General features: G+C 38.3%; 2 protein-coding genes across 4 annotated transcripts; both read right to left on the reverse strand.

Annotated features, from left to right (window-relative positions):
• Window positions 1-1,340: 1,340 nt before the first annotated feature.
• On the reverse strand, window positions 1,341-2,376 carry LOC135946399 (uncharacterized). The gene is made up of 5 exons (XM_065494612.1): window positions 2,114-2,376; window positions 1,988-2,054; window positions 1,810-1,934; window positions 1,594-1,744; window positions 1,341-1,542 (listed from the first exon to the last, which is right to left on the reverse strand). The coding sequence occupies exons 1-5, from the start codon at window positions 2,364-2,366 to the stop codon at window positions 1,371-1,373; spliced, it is 768 nt and encodes a 255-aa protein (XP_065350684.1). The 5' UTR covers window positions 2,367-2,376; the 3' UTR covers window positions 1,341-1,370.
• A 1,883-nt stretch (window positions 2,377-4,259) lies between these two features.
• kat80 (katanin 80) lies at window positions 4,260-15,243 on the reverse strand. 3 transcript variants are annotated; one of them, XM_065497980.1, is made up of 14 exons: window positions 14,858-15,243; window positions 13,677-13,807; window positions 13,099-13,317; window positions 12,922-13,047; window positions 12,399-12,586; window positions 11,685-12,145; window positions 11,268-11,315; window positions 10,974-11,157; window positions 10,120-10,576; window positions 9,839-10,006; window positions 9,701-9,777; window positions 9,491-9,565; window positions 9,383-9,409; window positions 4,260-6,146 (listed from the first exon to the last, which is right to left on the reverse strand). In XM_065497980.1, the coding sequence occupies exons 1-14, from the start codon at window positions 14,949-14,951 to the stop codon at window positions 5,891-5,893; spliced, it is 2,511 nt and encodes an 836-aa protein (XP_065354052.1). In that variant the 5' UTR covers window positions 14,952-15,243; the 3' UTR covers window positions 4,260-5,890. The 3 variants fall into 3 exon arrangements, with proteins under 3 accessions (XP_065354052.1, XP_065354054.1, XP_065354053.1); XM_065497982.1 differs by lacking the exon at window positions 11,268-11,315; XM_065497981.1 differs by lacking the exon at window positions 9,383-9,409 and having other exon boundaries at window positions 14,858-15,242.
• Between the last annotated feature and the right edge of the window lie 148 nt (window positions 15,244-15,391).

The raw sequence follows: 15,391 nt of genomic DNA on the forward strand, positions 1-15,391 counted from the left end.
AACTTTGAATCCAACGGTGGTAATGCAACAATGGTCACAGGAAATTAATAAAAAGGCTTTTCGGAGCACTGCAATCGCAACAAATAATGCGCGGCGACCAGGGACACCTAGCAGCAGGAGGTCCATCGCTCTCTGCTGTTCGTTCATCTGCGCCAGAGAACCATATGGTAGAGGAACTAGTCCCACAAAAAGTCAAACTATTATTGTTCGCGTGTCGAGAGAGTGACAACAACAAAATCTGAAAAAAGCAACTTTTGCAAAGCGGCGTGTGAAAAGAATAACATTTACCCAGAATTGTTATGTACCCCTTTTTTGTTCACTTGGACAAGCGAGGGTGCATTTTGATGATTCAATTAGAATCGAGAATAAAGCTAAAAAAGTACTGCGCTGTTTGCAAAAGGATTATATAGGAAAACCTGTGATTCAGCACATCATCATCCGTCTTTCCGCAGGCGGATTATTTGATTCTAATCGACGCGGGAGTGAAATTAACAACGCCACGTGATGTGATCGGACAATAGATTAGGCAAAAGTTTAAACGATGCCGTTACGTCAGCAGGTTGGTCACTTCCATGGGGGTGTTTTGTTCAACGGGTGTGTGAAATTGTTTGTTTGCATTTCGTGAGGAGTTGAAATATGATGATCTAATGGGTTTTTGTAAAGTGTATTTGGTACAGTTCACCTAAAAAATGACAATTATATTGTCATGTGAACAGAAACGTAAGATTTTTAATTTTAAATTCTCAAAATTTGACAGTAAATATGCGTTAATTATGCTGAAACGATGTCTTGAAAAACCGTCAAAATCGGCCAATCCAAAAAAAATAGTTCCCTTAAAAACCTGTCGAAAATTTACAGCCCTAATCCTATCTTAACTTCTGCGAGCGCTTGAAAAGGATATATACTTCTTTTGGTATTTTCTTGAAATGACAAACATCGGTGGGCTCAACAAAGAGACTTAAAAATGCTGGAAGATCTTTTGAAAGCAAAAAATGTTAAAAAAGCATCGCAACAACAATTACGACGAGCCTCTAAGTCGCGACGCTTTTACTTCTGCTGCCTGCATCGAACCCCCGAGTGAGCCACCCCCTTTGTTGTAGTCATTTTTTATAAATTATCCCTTGGCTCGCAGTTGCAAAGAATGAATGCAGAGGGTCGTGCATGTGCCAGCACAAAGGGGTCAGGCAGCGCAGTGAATACAAGAGAGGAGCTTTTACCTCCTCTCGCTTCATGCTTTATTGTGTTGGGCGACAAAAAATGACAAAACAGACAAGGCCTTGAGTAAGCTTGAAAAATCTTAAAATTGTCCCTTCTTTTTTCCATCAATTTAAGAAAATATGCACAGAACAAATATGACTTTATTGGATGCTCTACTTTTTATTTGTCAAAATCAGGTACACCATGGAAGAAAAAACTCTCCTCAGCAGCACCGTGGACAAAATCAAGGGTTCCCATATGCTTATCATGACGGTATAAACCAAAGCCGCTTCAAAAAATGTATGAATGATCAGCATCCAAATTAGCATGTTGATTGGCGTCAGTCTGAAATAAAAATTAATTAAACGATGCACCATGCCAATGGAAAGTTTTTACTTTTGTGGAGTGGATGATTGGGACGAGTCTTGCTGACGCACCAACTTTAAAACGCTGAAAATGGCCACAGTTGAAAACATCAAGCTGAAAATTGCGATAAACGCTGCCGGCACTCCGTAACAAGCGAGCACTCCTATGCTATTTGGTTCCACTGCAATTCAGTGTATCCTTTTAAATAAATTTAACTTTATTCACTTACAGAAAATACTCTCTGACCTTTTCCGCTATTCAGCAAAATTTCAACGCCTGATGTTAACGCTAATGATAACACAATAGTCAAAACAGCGTATGTCGCTACTCTCCGATTACTTGAATCGTATTTAATCATGCTTTTAAGACTCCTGAAATTATATTCAATTATAAAATTATACTTCTGTTTAAAACATTTATTAACCTGAAGTTGTAATACACTTCAAAACAAAACACACAGAGCCACAAGTGAGAATTGAAGTAGAAAAATCCTGAAATTTAATCTCAAGTAGAATTAATTCTTTTCTGAGCACTAAAAAATTATTTATACCTATCAACGCGTGTAAATATCCGTCTTGAACGCTCTTTCTGAAGGGAAACGTGGTGAACATGGCAGCTGTTATACCCGTGAATAAGCATCCGATCATCACGGTGATGCACTGACACGCTGTGATTTTTCCGGACATCGAAGATCTTTTTTCCGAAGAATTCAGAATGAGCCCCAAAATGACCGTGAACAAAAACGTCGGGACAAGCATTGTGGCGGCCGAAACTGCCACAGCGTTGAAATCATCAAGTTTCATTTTGAGGCGGTTAAATCATATTAATGATGAAAAATAGTTTAAATATTTCGATGAAATTTTAATATTTACCTCAATGGAAAATATAAATATTTTCACGGCAACCCAGTTTTGTTGTTTGCGCGAAATTGTCGCAAATATGGTCTTAAGATGAGACACTTCGATGGCAGAATTATTTTAATTCACGTGTGTGTAGATCTAAACAAATCCTCTGCGAGTATGTGAGTTTAAAGCAGACCAATTAAGAGAAATAGGAAGTGGGACAAACCTCAAGCGAGTGGCGCGAACATTGCTCTGGCACTGGTTTTTCTTAGCTAAGCGAGTTTCAGTTTCCGCTAGCAGTTGAATCAGCCGGGAAATATGGTTAATTTATCTGTCACACACTCTCTACTTTTAATAAAATGACATTAACATTATAAAAGGTCTCAAGATTTAATAATATTATAAAGAGTTAATGAATGTGTTGGTGTTCGCAGAAATTCACGTCTACACCAATTAATTTATTTTTATAGAAACGAACAGTTCCTTATGAGGACAACCTGCATAAAATAATACTATATTGCTTTATTATATTTCATGATTTTAAATATATTTACTCAGAAATTTTTGGCAAAAAAAAAATAAAAAATTGCAGTCACAGAACTGACAATGAGCTCACTGACTGAAAAGGGTATCCACGAAATCAAAAAGGGGAAGCGCGCACGTTGTGCCACACATCTATATTCTATAATTGCATTTGGAGCACAAGTGTTGCGTGGTCCGAGAGTGCGAAAGGGGTGCATCAACAAAATGCCACCCGGGCGGGTCGCGCCCCGGCGTCGTCGGGAGTGAATTCAGACACAGACGCAGAGCTTCATGCAGAGAGAACGAACAGAGCGAGTGCGCCGGGTGTTGACACTGAATTGATTCGCTTAGCTGCAATTATTAAATTGTTTCATCCAAGCTGCGCCCCAAATTCATGAAGAGGAGAAGCGAGGCGGGCAGTGCATTTTCCAGAGCAGCTGCCGCCGTCTGAACTCGGAATTATTTATCGCATGCGTAATGCGCTCCGATTTTAATAATTATTCCCCGTCTGAATAAAATTATGCACAGACTCATTTGAATATTTACCAATTTCATTTATCATTTTGGAACAAGTGTAAATTTTTACGCTTATTTAAATTTAATTTCGTCCGTCTGTAATTAATGATTTCATTGCTTGTCAAAGCATTTACTTTTTAAAGTCCATCCTTCTCGCTCTTTGCTTTTAAATTTCAAAGTATTCATCTCAATTCTTAATAATAAGAGCATTGTGAGTAACATAGAATACCTCTTCGGAAGATAATTTCATTTTTTCTTTTAACGATAGCTCCCTTTATACTATTAAGCATTGGTATTTATGGCCGATTGTGAGAGTAAACTTACATAATATCTCACTCCAAACTTGTTTGGCTTTTTTTACTTGCCACCTTTTTGGAATTTCCAAACTCAGCCAGCAGGTATTATATTAGTACTGGTTGAATTATCCACTGTACACGCATAGAAAATAAAGGGAGCTATATAATATATATTAATACATGAATTCTTCTTTCCACGGCGAGTTTCCATGGCAACCGCTCTTGCTCTTGCCATTGCCAGTTCTGCCGGAAGTTTTGTGGTCAACAGGCCTTCGCGAGAGGCCTGAAGACCGCAAGCAGCTCCCCGCTTATCCATTAATAAAGGCGCGTCCGTCGACTGCTGCAGGCTGGCGCTCGTAAAAGGACCTCTTTCGCTTTATTCCTGTCAGATGTTCGTCAGCTGAGAGAAACCCTAAAACCTTATCAGCAGCTCTCTGACCTAACTACTCTGAATTGTCATAACTCAATTGATTGTACCTTCTAAAATTTCAATATCCAGGAAGAATAAAAGAAAAACGCGTTGTTTAATCGTTTAGTTTTTCACAAATTTATTTTGACAGTGTGTGCACTCAAGAACTGGCTTTTTGTTCGTTTTTGCATCCTTAATTAATATTTTTGCGATTATTCTAAACGAGTTACATACTTTGCAGGACACACTAACAAACAACAGATCTCACAAAATCGTCTATTGTGATTTCCTGATTCTAAGTTTAAGGCCACAAGCTGAGCTACAATAAAACTGCAGCCACTTACTGGACGGAGATCTTTCTTTCGTGTGGATCAGAATAGGTGGAGTCAAGAAAGTAGCAAACAATCCAATTTCAAATCTTGAGTTGCAGCACACAGTTTTAGGGTTTTGCAATCGTAATTTACATTTTTTTTAATTTTTGAAAGTGATATTGAGGCGGAGGGAACCGAGACATTTCATCAAATTTAAAGACACACCAACTAAATATATTATGAAATTTAGATAAAAATCCAAGTTGGCGAAACTGAACATTACAACCTGAGAGCAATTGAATTTGTGATCGATGTTTGAATTTTTGTCTAAAATTTTCATTTTTTAAAACCCAACATCTTAGGTTTTAGCATGCCATAAATTTAATTATATAATTTTGAATAACACGCTAGCATGTCTTTGAAATTTGATTCAACTCTACTGATAAAAATGTCTTGGCTAATTCCTCCGGATTGATTCACTTGTTCAAGAATTGATTTTCTTGAGTGACTTGATTTTTTGTTTAACTTCAAACACTCAATTCAAAATGGTTGTTAGATCACAGGTCATACTTAAACAATTATTATTTGTGAGACATTTTTGTAAAACATCGTAGTTGATAAAGGGATCATTATTTTGTTGTTACAGTTAGAAAATTCGACATGAATTTAGTACGCCCTTGTAAACTAAACAAAGAATTAATGGACTCAACTACTATCACCTTAATTAACAGTAAAAATTATTATTTGGTTGCATTCTTTTAAAATAAATTAAACGCTTAAGGTTAAAACAAGAGACTACAAAATCAAAATAGAAAACAAAATCATTGCAAAAGCAAGACGAACGACGCCAAGGAGTAGACACGTTAACTCCTCAGGAGTTTTTGGTCTCCTAAAATTCACTTTCATTACAAGTCTTTATTTAGTGGCAAGTTGCAATTAGTTCATTGGTTTTAGAAAAAGCGAATACATAAAGAATACTCAAAAATTACTGCGATATTCAGAAAATTTGTGATGTTCAAAATTCCACCTTTGTGTATGCTTTGATTGGAATGTTTTTATTTCTGGAGAAAAAGAGAGCTTTGATTGGAATCTTTGGGTTCATGGAGAAAATTTTGTTTGGAGATTAAAATAGCAAAATGAATTTTAAAATGAGGCGTCATAAAGTAAACAAAGTTATAATAACAATAAAACACCAGACATAATTTTCCCCAAAAACGCATTTTCACAAAATTAGGAAACAGAATGCACTTTGGTTGGCAGAGAACGAAATAATTTCTAGGTGGTGGTGTTTGCTTGTATAAAAGTTCTACTGCAGAAGTATTTTAGGAATGCTTGACTAATCATTTACAATATAATATGAATTGGGTCGTTGCCTCAAAATTAAGCTAATAAGTCTTGGTTGGCATGGAAAAAGATTAATTTCTGCAAAAACTAGAACTCAAGAGTGGTGACCATTTGCGTTTGCAGCTCGCGGAAGGAGTTGCCTAGCGGCCCCTGCAATGTCTGTCTCTTGAGCAGCAGCGCGTGGATGGCCACCAGGTGGTCGAGGCACTTCTTGCTCTTGGCTCGCCGCTCCTCGCGCGAAATGTCCACGCCAATCGTGTTGCCACCTGACGAGTTGTTCTTGATCACAGAGCCAAAGTTGCGCAGAATCAGCCTCAAAGACGCGCATGCCGCACTCATGTAGCTAAAAATTGAAAGCATTCATATCAGAATTCAAATCCAAATAATAGATAAAATTTGGTTTAGCAAGCTAAGGCGCCTAATTTTTGCCAAAGCCTCGTCATTTATTGTTCCCGCAACATTTGAATGGAATTTTCTGGTTATTTGTTAGCCCAAGATTGCGCTGTATTTAATAACATTCAGAACATTGGTTGAATATTTAAAGCCCCACTTAATTACAAAATTTAGTCATTGTATTATAATACCTACACAACAAGCATTTTAAAATACGCTCCTTAACCGCGTAAGTCGTCTTACAATCATACAGAATTAGAATGTAGAAGCCATATGTGCGCAAGATTAACGGCTGGTAGGGTGTGTGGTTGGAAAACAAACAGCAGCCAAAAAGAAGAGGGATTACGCCTGCGAGGGTGGCTCGTATTTTACAGGTATTTGATGACCCTTGTGCATATAATTATATCATTGCTCTAAATTAGGTATACGTTAATGAAATGCAACGCGTGCGTGATGTGAGGAATTTATTGGGCCATCTCCGGTTGCTAATTGCAACCCCTGGAGTCGTCGCTTGGCAGCTGACTTGGTATCGCTTTCAAACTGGCCTCCCGCCCGCAGCTTTATTGCTCAATAACCCTTTGCTGTTTTCAATTTTGACCGTTCCACGCACAGCCACATCAACAATTAATATGTTTCTACCTCTAGGCAGTAACTTCTGTTCATTCAATAATTGTATAAAGCTATAATTTGTGACTATTTATAAGGAAAACATTGAATGCATTATGCAAAACAAAATTTAATATTTTTTGAAGAATCGAACTAAAATATGTATAGATATAATCTAAATTTCAGGTTTGAAAACCATTTTTGAAATAAATATTTTTTGAAATAAATATTTTTTGAAATTATTTGCTGCGAAATCATTAATTTATGAATAGCAAATTGATATCCTCTTTTTATCTTAAATCTAGCACAACCATCAGCCAAAGGCATGTTTTTTTAAACCGCAGATTCTCAACCGCACCTTTGGCCCTGATCATGAAAACCTTAACGCCTAGGAAAAAATGTGAGTGGTGTCGCCGACCGACAGACGGCAGATGATGTGGCTTTGAATAATCGTGACAGGTTCGAGTGTCTGCCTTTGTGGCGAAAAATTTCACGAAGCGCTGTGCGCGTTTTTGTTTTGGCTAATTTTTATTGAACACTCGGCGACAACGGCTCTCAGATTGCCAGCGCCACACGCCCTCATTTGCATTCAGCAGAAAAGAGAGGAAGAAGGGTTGCACCAAATAAAATAATATTGTGTCAATGTAACTCGAGAGCGCTTGATGGAGAGGCGAACTTGTGAGGCTGCGCTAAACGTTTTTTGTCACCCGTAGATTCTGTTTCATTTTTAAGCAAGGGGAGCACATAGATTATATTGAAGTATTTGAGTGAATCTTTTTGTTTTGAGGCTACATTAGATTAGATTTAAATTTCCAAAATATATGTGTTGAATACAATGCTTGCAACATATTATTTCTTTGTGATATCTGAAAAGGAAATAACGCGGTAAAATATTGCATGACATGAATTAGAGGAATGCCAGATTCCCTTTGAGTTGTTATCATTAGAGCATAAGATATGTTTATTTCAATAATTCGTTTGCAAGAATAAGTGAAAATAGTTAACCTTTGCACTAATTTTGTACGAACAAGCAATCAATCCAAAGGCTCAATCTTTGCAAGAAAAACACATAACTGATAAAATATTAAAATATATACCTTAAAACAATTTTTGTCGCAAAAATAACCGATCATAACATTTGGAACAAAACCAAACAAATTTTTAAATTGAAATACCGTGTCAACCCTTGTTAAAAAAAACGTTAATGCCAAATGGCCAAAAAAGGCCGCAGTGAGCTGGCAGCGAACTTTCCCTAAATGGCACATATATTACGATACTTTCATATTTATAGTACGATCTCTCAATCCACAGCTGAACGAGACAAATCAACAAAAAAACCTCGACGCCAATCGCGACGACCCGATTCGATGCGTAAAAACAGGCTGGCGGTGAGAGTTTGCGACCGCACTGCCAACCTTTGGACGGCAAATTTTGCGGCTGTGCGTTTCTAGGCGAGATCGAGAGAACGCAACGAGCGCGAAGCAGTGCATTCAGTGCCAATTTCACGGACTCGCGCCAGAGGGAGACGTCGCCGGCGCGAACAAAAGCAACCCTTTCGGAAGCTGCCGCAGCTGTGATCTATTGGCGGGCGGGCGCGCTCGTCCAATTTTCGCCGCTGACGCAGAAGATAAAGCAGCACGCGGCGCTTTATTGCTTCATGAATACCAGTGAATGGGTTAATGCGTCCTCGCTCGCTCTTTTGTGTCCGACTGATTTTAATAAACCGATGTCCTGCGATTTGGCCATTCGACACAGCCAATAAATTGCGACATAATCGGGCACGCGCGATTTTGATGGCTCTTTTCACACTTTGTAATGTGGGAATATTATAGATGACATTCGAATTTGGCCCACAACCCTTTGTTAGAGATTTTGCGCTGTTTCTCTCTAAAAGAGTAAATATGTGCCATTGCTTTACATTATAGTTTATCGCATTACATTTTGAAAAAAGCTTTAAGTTTAGTTTGTTGGTGATTTTAACTTAGATCTCATGTCATGTGTGATATTTGACAAAAACATAACATGTATATTTTTTTTAAGTGAGAATAAACAAACATAATAATAATAAAAATCATATTAACATTATTGATATCTGTGACGATAGAATTTTGTGTATTTAACAGCAATAAGTATTTGATAATCAATTTCAGGACAGCAACATCTGTAGTAATTGAGGCAAAATATCTTATTCCCTATAGATGAAAATTAATCATCCAGGTTCTGTTTGTGATTTCAATACTAATTAAATGAATACTTGAAGAATGTTTTGATGCATTAAATATTAATGATTCAACTGATTATTCAAACGTAAACATGCCTTGGCAGACCGCCACAGCAGTTACGCAAAGCGTTTGCCAGTGCCAATACCTTATCTAATTATTACATGTGGCGCCAAAAACCATTGACGTGAGGTACCATATCTACATCTACGTTTCGCGCTCATGTAACAAAAAAAAATTAGCAAATTCTGTTTGAACTGCAGTTACGTGAATTGGCAAGGTCGCCTTTAAACTGGGACACCAAGCAGTAAACATGGTTTACAACTTGCAGCTATTAAGGATGTTAAACGCAAACACTCACTTGTGGTGCGGAGAATAGGTATAAATTCTGCTTGCAATAATGAAGAGATGGGCAAAATTTAGACTGAACTCGCTATGAAACAGGGAAATCATAGGCTTAAATACTCACGTTTCATATTTGCTCTGTAGCAAAGTGCCGATAGTTGGTAAAACCAGGGCACATAAATCAAGACTCCAAAGCTGCCTGCAACACAGCGAACAAAAATTATCACAAATGAATATAAATGTTCAGGAAAAATACTTTCTTGTGAAATAGTGACTGCAAAATAATAATTTTTTACAAATTACGATTATCATGGTACATTTGAGATAGACTTACGGCCTTAAGGTGATAACACTTAGGAGATCAACCATAAGGGAAAGATCTTGAATGGCTATTGCACAATCTACAGCTGCCTGGAATACCAAAATATTCATTTAGAAAAAATGATTTGTCTTTCTAATGGGAAAACAACACCTTTATATCTTTGTTAGCTAAGGTTTGGAAGACAATCTGAAGGTTTCTAGTTCGCGACCTCAAGACAGTTGTCATTTGGTCATGTTCCCTCAACAGATTAGAAATCCCCTCAGCCTCAGACATCTCTGGATGAAGACCCCCTCCGAATCTAGGACTGAAGCTACCCGTCTGAAACACATAAAGAGAAGGACATCAATACCTGTCCTGTCGTCTCTGGCTTAACACACATTAACGGGTTGAAGGTTAAATATGTTCAAATATTTAATAGAATCAAAACTTACAGGAAGAAAGTCCCCCATGTCAAGGCCGGCCGGTTTATCAGCCAGCATTGGAACATAATCCAGGGAAGAGCTCTTCTTCTCTGTAATGCTGAGCATGCTGAAGGAGTCATCTGATGTGTCCGACACTGGGGACTGCGGCACAGTCATGGCCTTCCTCGGAATCTTGCGGCTGCTCTCGCGGGGGGAGCCGCGCGGAGGCAGCGGCGGTGGGGGTGAGCGCTCGGTTTTAATCTTGCCAAGGGGCAACAACGGCTTACGGAGGGTGGGTTCATTTCTCGAACGTCTCGGCGACAGGTCATTCGACGAGCCATAGAATTCGCCGCGAGCTTTGGGCGGTAGCTGGTTCCGGTTGTTGGACTTGTGCTGCGCAGGTGGAATCGAGGGTGGCACCTTGCTACTAGGCGACGGCTGGTGCAGGGTTGGTTCTGAAGGGCTATGCCGGATCCTGCCGCCCCCTCTGCAAAAGAACACCACGCTCATTTTGATTGGGCACAACTTGTTTTTGAAGGGACGACTGAAGAAAGGATATCCTTTGTTTTGCTGTCTTATCAGTTATTATCACGTCACTTTTGTGAAAAACAAGGAAATTTTACTTTTCTTGACTCAATTTACTCAGATTATCTGCAAGTGGTCAAAAAGGAATTGAATTTGTCATAAGTTATTTTTAGACGTTTAGAAAATGCTATAAGAAGCTATCTCTTAACGTATACCCGTCCCCAGATTTTATCTTTAAAAATGTCAGAATTAAGAATTATATAAGAATCTACAAAATAAAGCTGTAGCCCATTGAATATAAACCCTGGTCCTCGGGCAGGGATAAAAAGAGCAAAAAAAAAACTACAACTTAAACTTACTGAACTTCAAAGGCAGGATCCATGAACCTGTTGTTAAGTACAACATTTTCAGACATTTTTCTCCGCGCAGGCGAGCCAATTTGAAACTTGGGCTGCGGAAGCTTGGTGACTACAGGAGGAGAAGAATCCCCACCACTCTCGGCAGAAAAGTCTTTCCGTAGAATTTGAGGCGAAAGTGACACATCTGTAAATAGAAGATACGATTGAGCAAATCGTGTAATTCATAATTGGTAAGGATAAAACAGGCATGCGACAAAAAAATGCTCAAAGAAATACAGCGTTGGCCAGCCTTACCGTCTTCTTTTGGCTCTGGCAAAGGTTCAGGCGGGGGCGTGCGACTCACTGAAACACAAGCGGCCAAGCAAACGAAATAAATCAAAAGCAGACAAACACTCAAGCACAAGCATGAAATTTTGTGATGTTCAATTGACAACAAGTAATGCAAAAACTAAAATATTTATAATCTTTTGAGAAATAGTTTTTGTGTAGAAAAAGCATGATATGCTCAAGTTTAAATTGATCACTACGCCTCAAATTTAGTCGTGAGGTTGTTGAAAGACAAATATTATAAGTGTGGCAAGTCTCTTTTTAAATAATTTGATTGCATGCAGTGAGCCAAACTAAAACAAACAGAAGCGGCACAGGAGGCGAGGGTTACACGATTTATGGCTTCACATCAGACATAAATATTGCTGATAAAACCAAACTCACAAGCGCTGACAGGTTTGAACGCGTCCTTCTCGTCAAACTCAGAGAAGTCGTCCTGGTCGGTGGTGCCTCCGCAGCCCGATGAGGACGATGACTCCTCCATTAGCGACTTGGGCGCGTTGAGCCCCATTTTAAGCCTAAGCGGAACTTTATCCTTGCTGAAGCTCTTGCGCGTTGGCGAGCCCTTGACAAATGGGCCTGCCTCTATGGGTTTTTCCTCCGCGTCGGGCGACTCAGATGTGAGTGGCGCCACGCGGTTCAGGTCCACCATGTAGACAGAGACGTTGCACTGAAAGTAGGAGGCTGCCAGGATGTGGTTGTTGGGAGCAATCACCATGTCTTGCACTTTGCCCCAACCAATCGGCACAATGTCATAGATCCGCGACGGCTCCCAGCCCAACACGCGAAGACAGTCTTGAGAGGCGGCGTACATGCAGTCACCATTTGGCGAAAACAATATACTCCTGCAACAGAAACCGAGATTTTACTACCATCAACACCTGCGTTCTACCAACTACAATGCAATACACCTTTTAACCAGAAAATATTAACATTTAAAAACTGAAGATAGAAATATAGTTAGTAATAAATTTTAAATTATAGATGTGTTTCATAATCACTTAAAATGTAAGTGTTTAAGATTAACCAAGAAGTGATCAAAAATGCCATGAAGAGAAATTAAGTAACTGACAGTAGCTGACATCAACTAATCTTTACCTTATGGGGCCGGCATCTTTTTCAGACGAGGAGACAAGTGAAAACTGCTCCAAGTCCCAGAAGTTTGACGTTCTGTCTGCACTTCCTGAAGCCAGCAGGAACTCATGTGGGTGGTACTGAACCGTCAGCACCGGTGCTGAGTGATCCGAAAACTCGGCTAAGCACTTGCCAGTCCGCAAATCCCATAACTGAAATTTCCAAAAAAAAAAATGTATTGTAGTGAGTACTAGAAACCTCCAGACGTTTCTCAAGTAAGTTCCAGAATATTCGGTTCTAATTTACTCTTAATTATTAAACATGAGTGACAAATTTCCTTTCCATTTAATTCATGTAATATCCTGAACATTCTAATAATAAAGTTCAACCAAAATTCATTCTGAACAATTATACATAAATGATTCAAATAACAAGTAAAATTTGTGACTTAAGAAATAGTTGAGTTATTTGTTGGGTTTCGATCATCCGACAACTACTCCTACTGTTTCATTCAACTTGGAGAAAGATAAATACTTAAAAAGGTTACCTTGACTACTGAATCTTCGCCAGCTGAAGCAACCCACTGGCCGTCAGGACTGAACTTCAAATATGTGACTGACTTGTCATGTCCTTTATAAGTGTAAATACAGCCTTTCCTCCTTATATCCCAAACCTAAAAAATGATTGTTAAGTTCCGTGTTTGACTAGAAGGAAGTTTTTGTACTTTGATGTGCGTGTCTGACGATCCTGACACCAAGAAATCTCCGTATGGGTGGTGATCCAGACACTTAATGCCGGCTTTATGGCCAGTCAGGGTTTTGGTCACCTTAGCTGCCTCCAAGTCCCAGATTTTCATAGCGCCACCTTTTGATCCAGCGCATATTGTTTCCTCTGTGATTCCAAATTGCATACATTCCACGGATGTTGATAGCCCAGTTAAACTCTGTAAATCAATTTTTAATGTTCAGTTATGATTTTTAATCTTCTGTTAGTACTTTGTATAGGTATAATAAAGAAATTATTGCTCTAAATTTCAATATACACCACTTAGTTAAAATATCAACACTCAAGGTCGCTTGTTCCATATTAAGATTAAAGCGATATATTGTGTTTATCTGATTCAATATGTAATATGAGGAAATAATTTACATCAAGGTAAACTGAAAATTTATATAGTTAACAACTACGGGATTGTGCTCAATTCATATATACTCATTTCCTTCTTTTTAATTGTGAACCAGCGAAAAACTATTTAGGGTTAATATGTCCTTTAATTATTTGCAAATTTCGTAGAGTTTGTACCAAAATGCATTCAGGTTTTCCGATAGCCCAAACGTTTATTTTCTTGTCATCGCCTCCAGTTGCCAGAAGTGCTGTAGACTTGCGTCCGAGTGTTAAACTAGTGACATAGGCATCGTGCGCGGTGAAGTTCTCTGAAAAAGGAAATAAATGAGTACACGATAATGAAACAACAAAGAAAGAAAAGAGAGACGGAGAGTGCATCTGTCCGATTTAGCAAAATTGTCACGTTTCACTCGAAGGTCAGGCGGCAAACAGTGAAAAAAGCGAGGAAACACGCCAAGCAAGGACAGTTTGAACGTTACATTATGCCATTTATGAACTTCGCGTCTGCAAATTAAATTTTACGGCTGTCGCCAAAAATGGATATAAAGAAGTTTTCTAACTACCGCTTCTTCTCCTTCTTAGCCTTAGGCAAGCTACTGCGTTTTCCAATTTTATTTTTCTAAGGTCAATTATTAGAACTTAAAAAAAAAACAATTAAAATTCTGGATTGAAGATTTTATTTATTTGAATATGGTAATCTCCTGATTTTGAACCATCGTGTGTGGAGAAAAAGTATGTTTATATTGATTTCATTAAAATTAAAGCGTTAGCCAAGTGCTTGAATACCATGGACGTTTCACTATAAAATAATATTATAGTTATGTAATAATGTATTTTTAATTAAGTTGGAAAGGTTTTACACGCCAACATTTTACTATTTATCATCTCGTTATCAATTTAAGCGTTTCAAGGTGGGAGGATTCAAACTGAGCTATTTCTAACAAAATTATGAACAGAATTTAAAGTAAAATATTTCAGACGAGATTTAATCTACATACATAAATTTGAAGTACGTAACGCAATTTACATATTTCAACACACAAGTAAATATTTAAGTAAATGTAAATATTAGAAGGAAAGAGACAAGTTTAAAGATTATCCTCCTCAGTCTCGCTCGTTTGAAATACATAATGATTCATCAAACCTACACCTTGGTGCATTAAAGAATAAAAATAAAACGCACTTTCTCAACGGCTGATCCGCAATTTGGCAATAAACACGCCGCGGATAACTATGACTCGTGACAGATAGATATACATACATATACATGCCCGCGTCTTATCTCTCGTAATATGTAATTACTGTTTCGCGCACTAATGTATAAATTGAAAACAATAGTGAGTGCTTTCAAAACTTACGCAATTGCCAGGCTCGTTTCGCAGCCGCCATCCCAAAACCTTTGAGACTTTTGGGTCTGATTCGAGGGTCCAAGGGTAGAGGTGATTCAAACATTTGAAAGTCCGATTTGCATTTTTGCGGAGGAGTGATTGCTTCTACATTTTGGTCACCTGAGACGTGAAAGGTTCACTGGTTGGAGCTCACTTTTACACACGACTGTACGCTAACAAGCTCGAATAGACGCGGGGGTGGCGATTGCACTAGTCCAGATCGAATTTGCGAACCATCAGGTGGCTTGATCGTTCCACTTTCATAAGAAATTCACGTTTAGTTGACAGGATTCTCTGCCTTGACACAGTTCACAAGAATCATTGACCATTTGTGGACACCTGACTGTGAAGCAAACTATACCAACCATACAATATTCAACCAATCACATGACAAACCCATAATGATCATTTTTTATCTTTATGCCACTAAAAATATTCATAAGTAACCTGAAATGGTCAGTTAATAAATTAAAAACCCAAATTAAAAATATTTTTCATTTTTTA

Source organism: Cloeon dipterum, chromosome 1, assembly GCF_949628265.1.
Source record: "Cloeon dipterum chromosome 1, ieCloDipt1.1, whole genome shotgun sequence".
Lineage (NCBI taxonomy): Eukaryota > Metazoa > Arthropoda > Insecta > Ephemeroptera > Baetidae > Cloeon > Cloeon dipterum.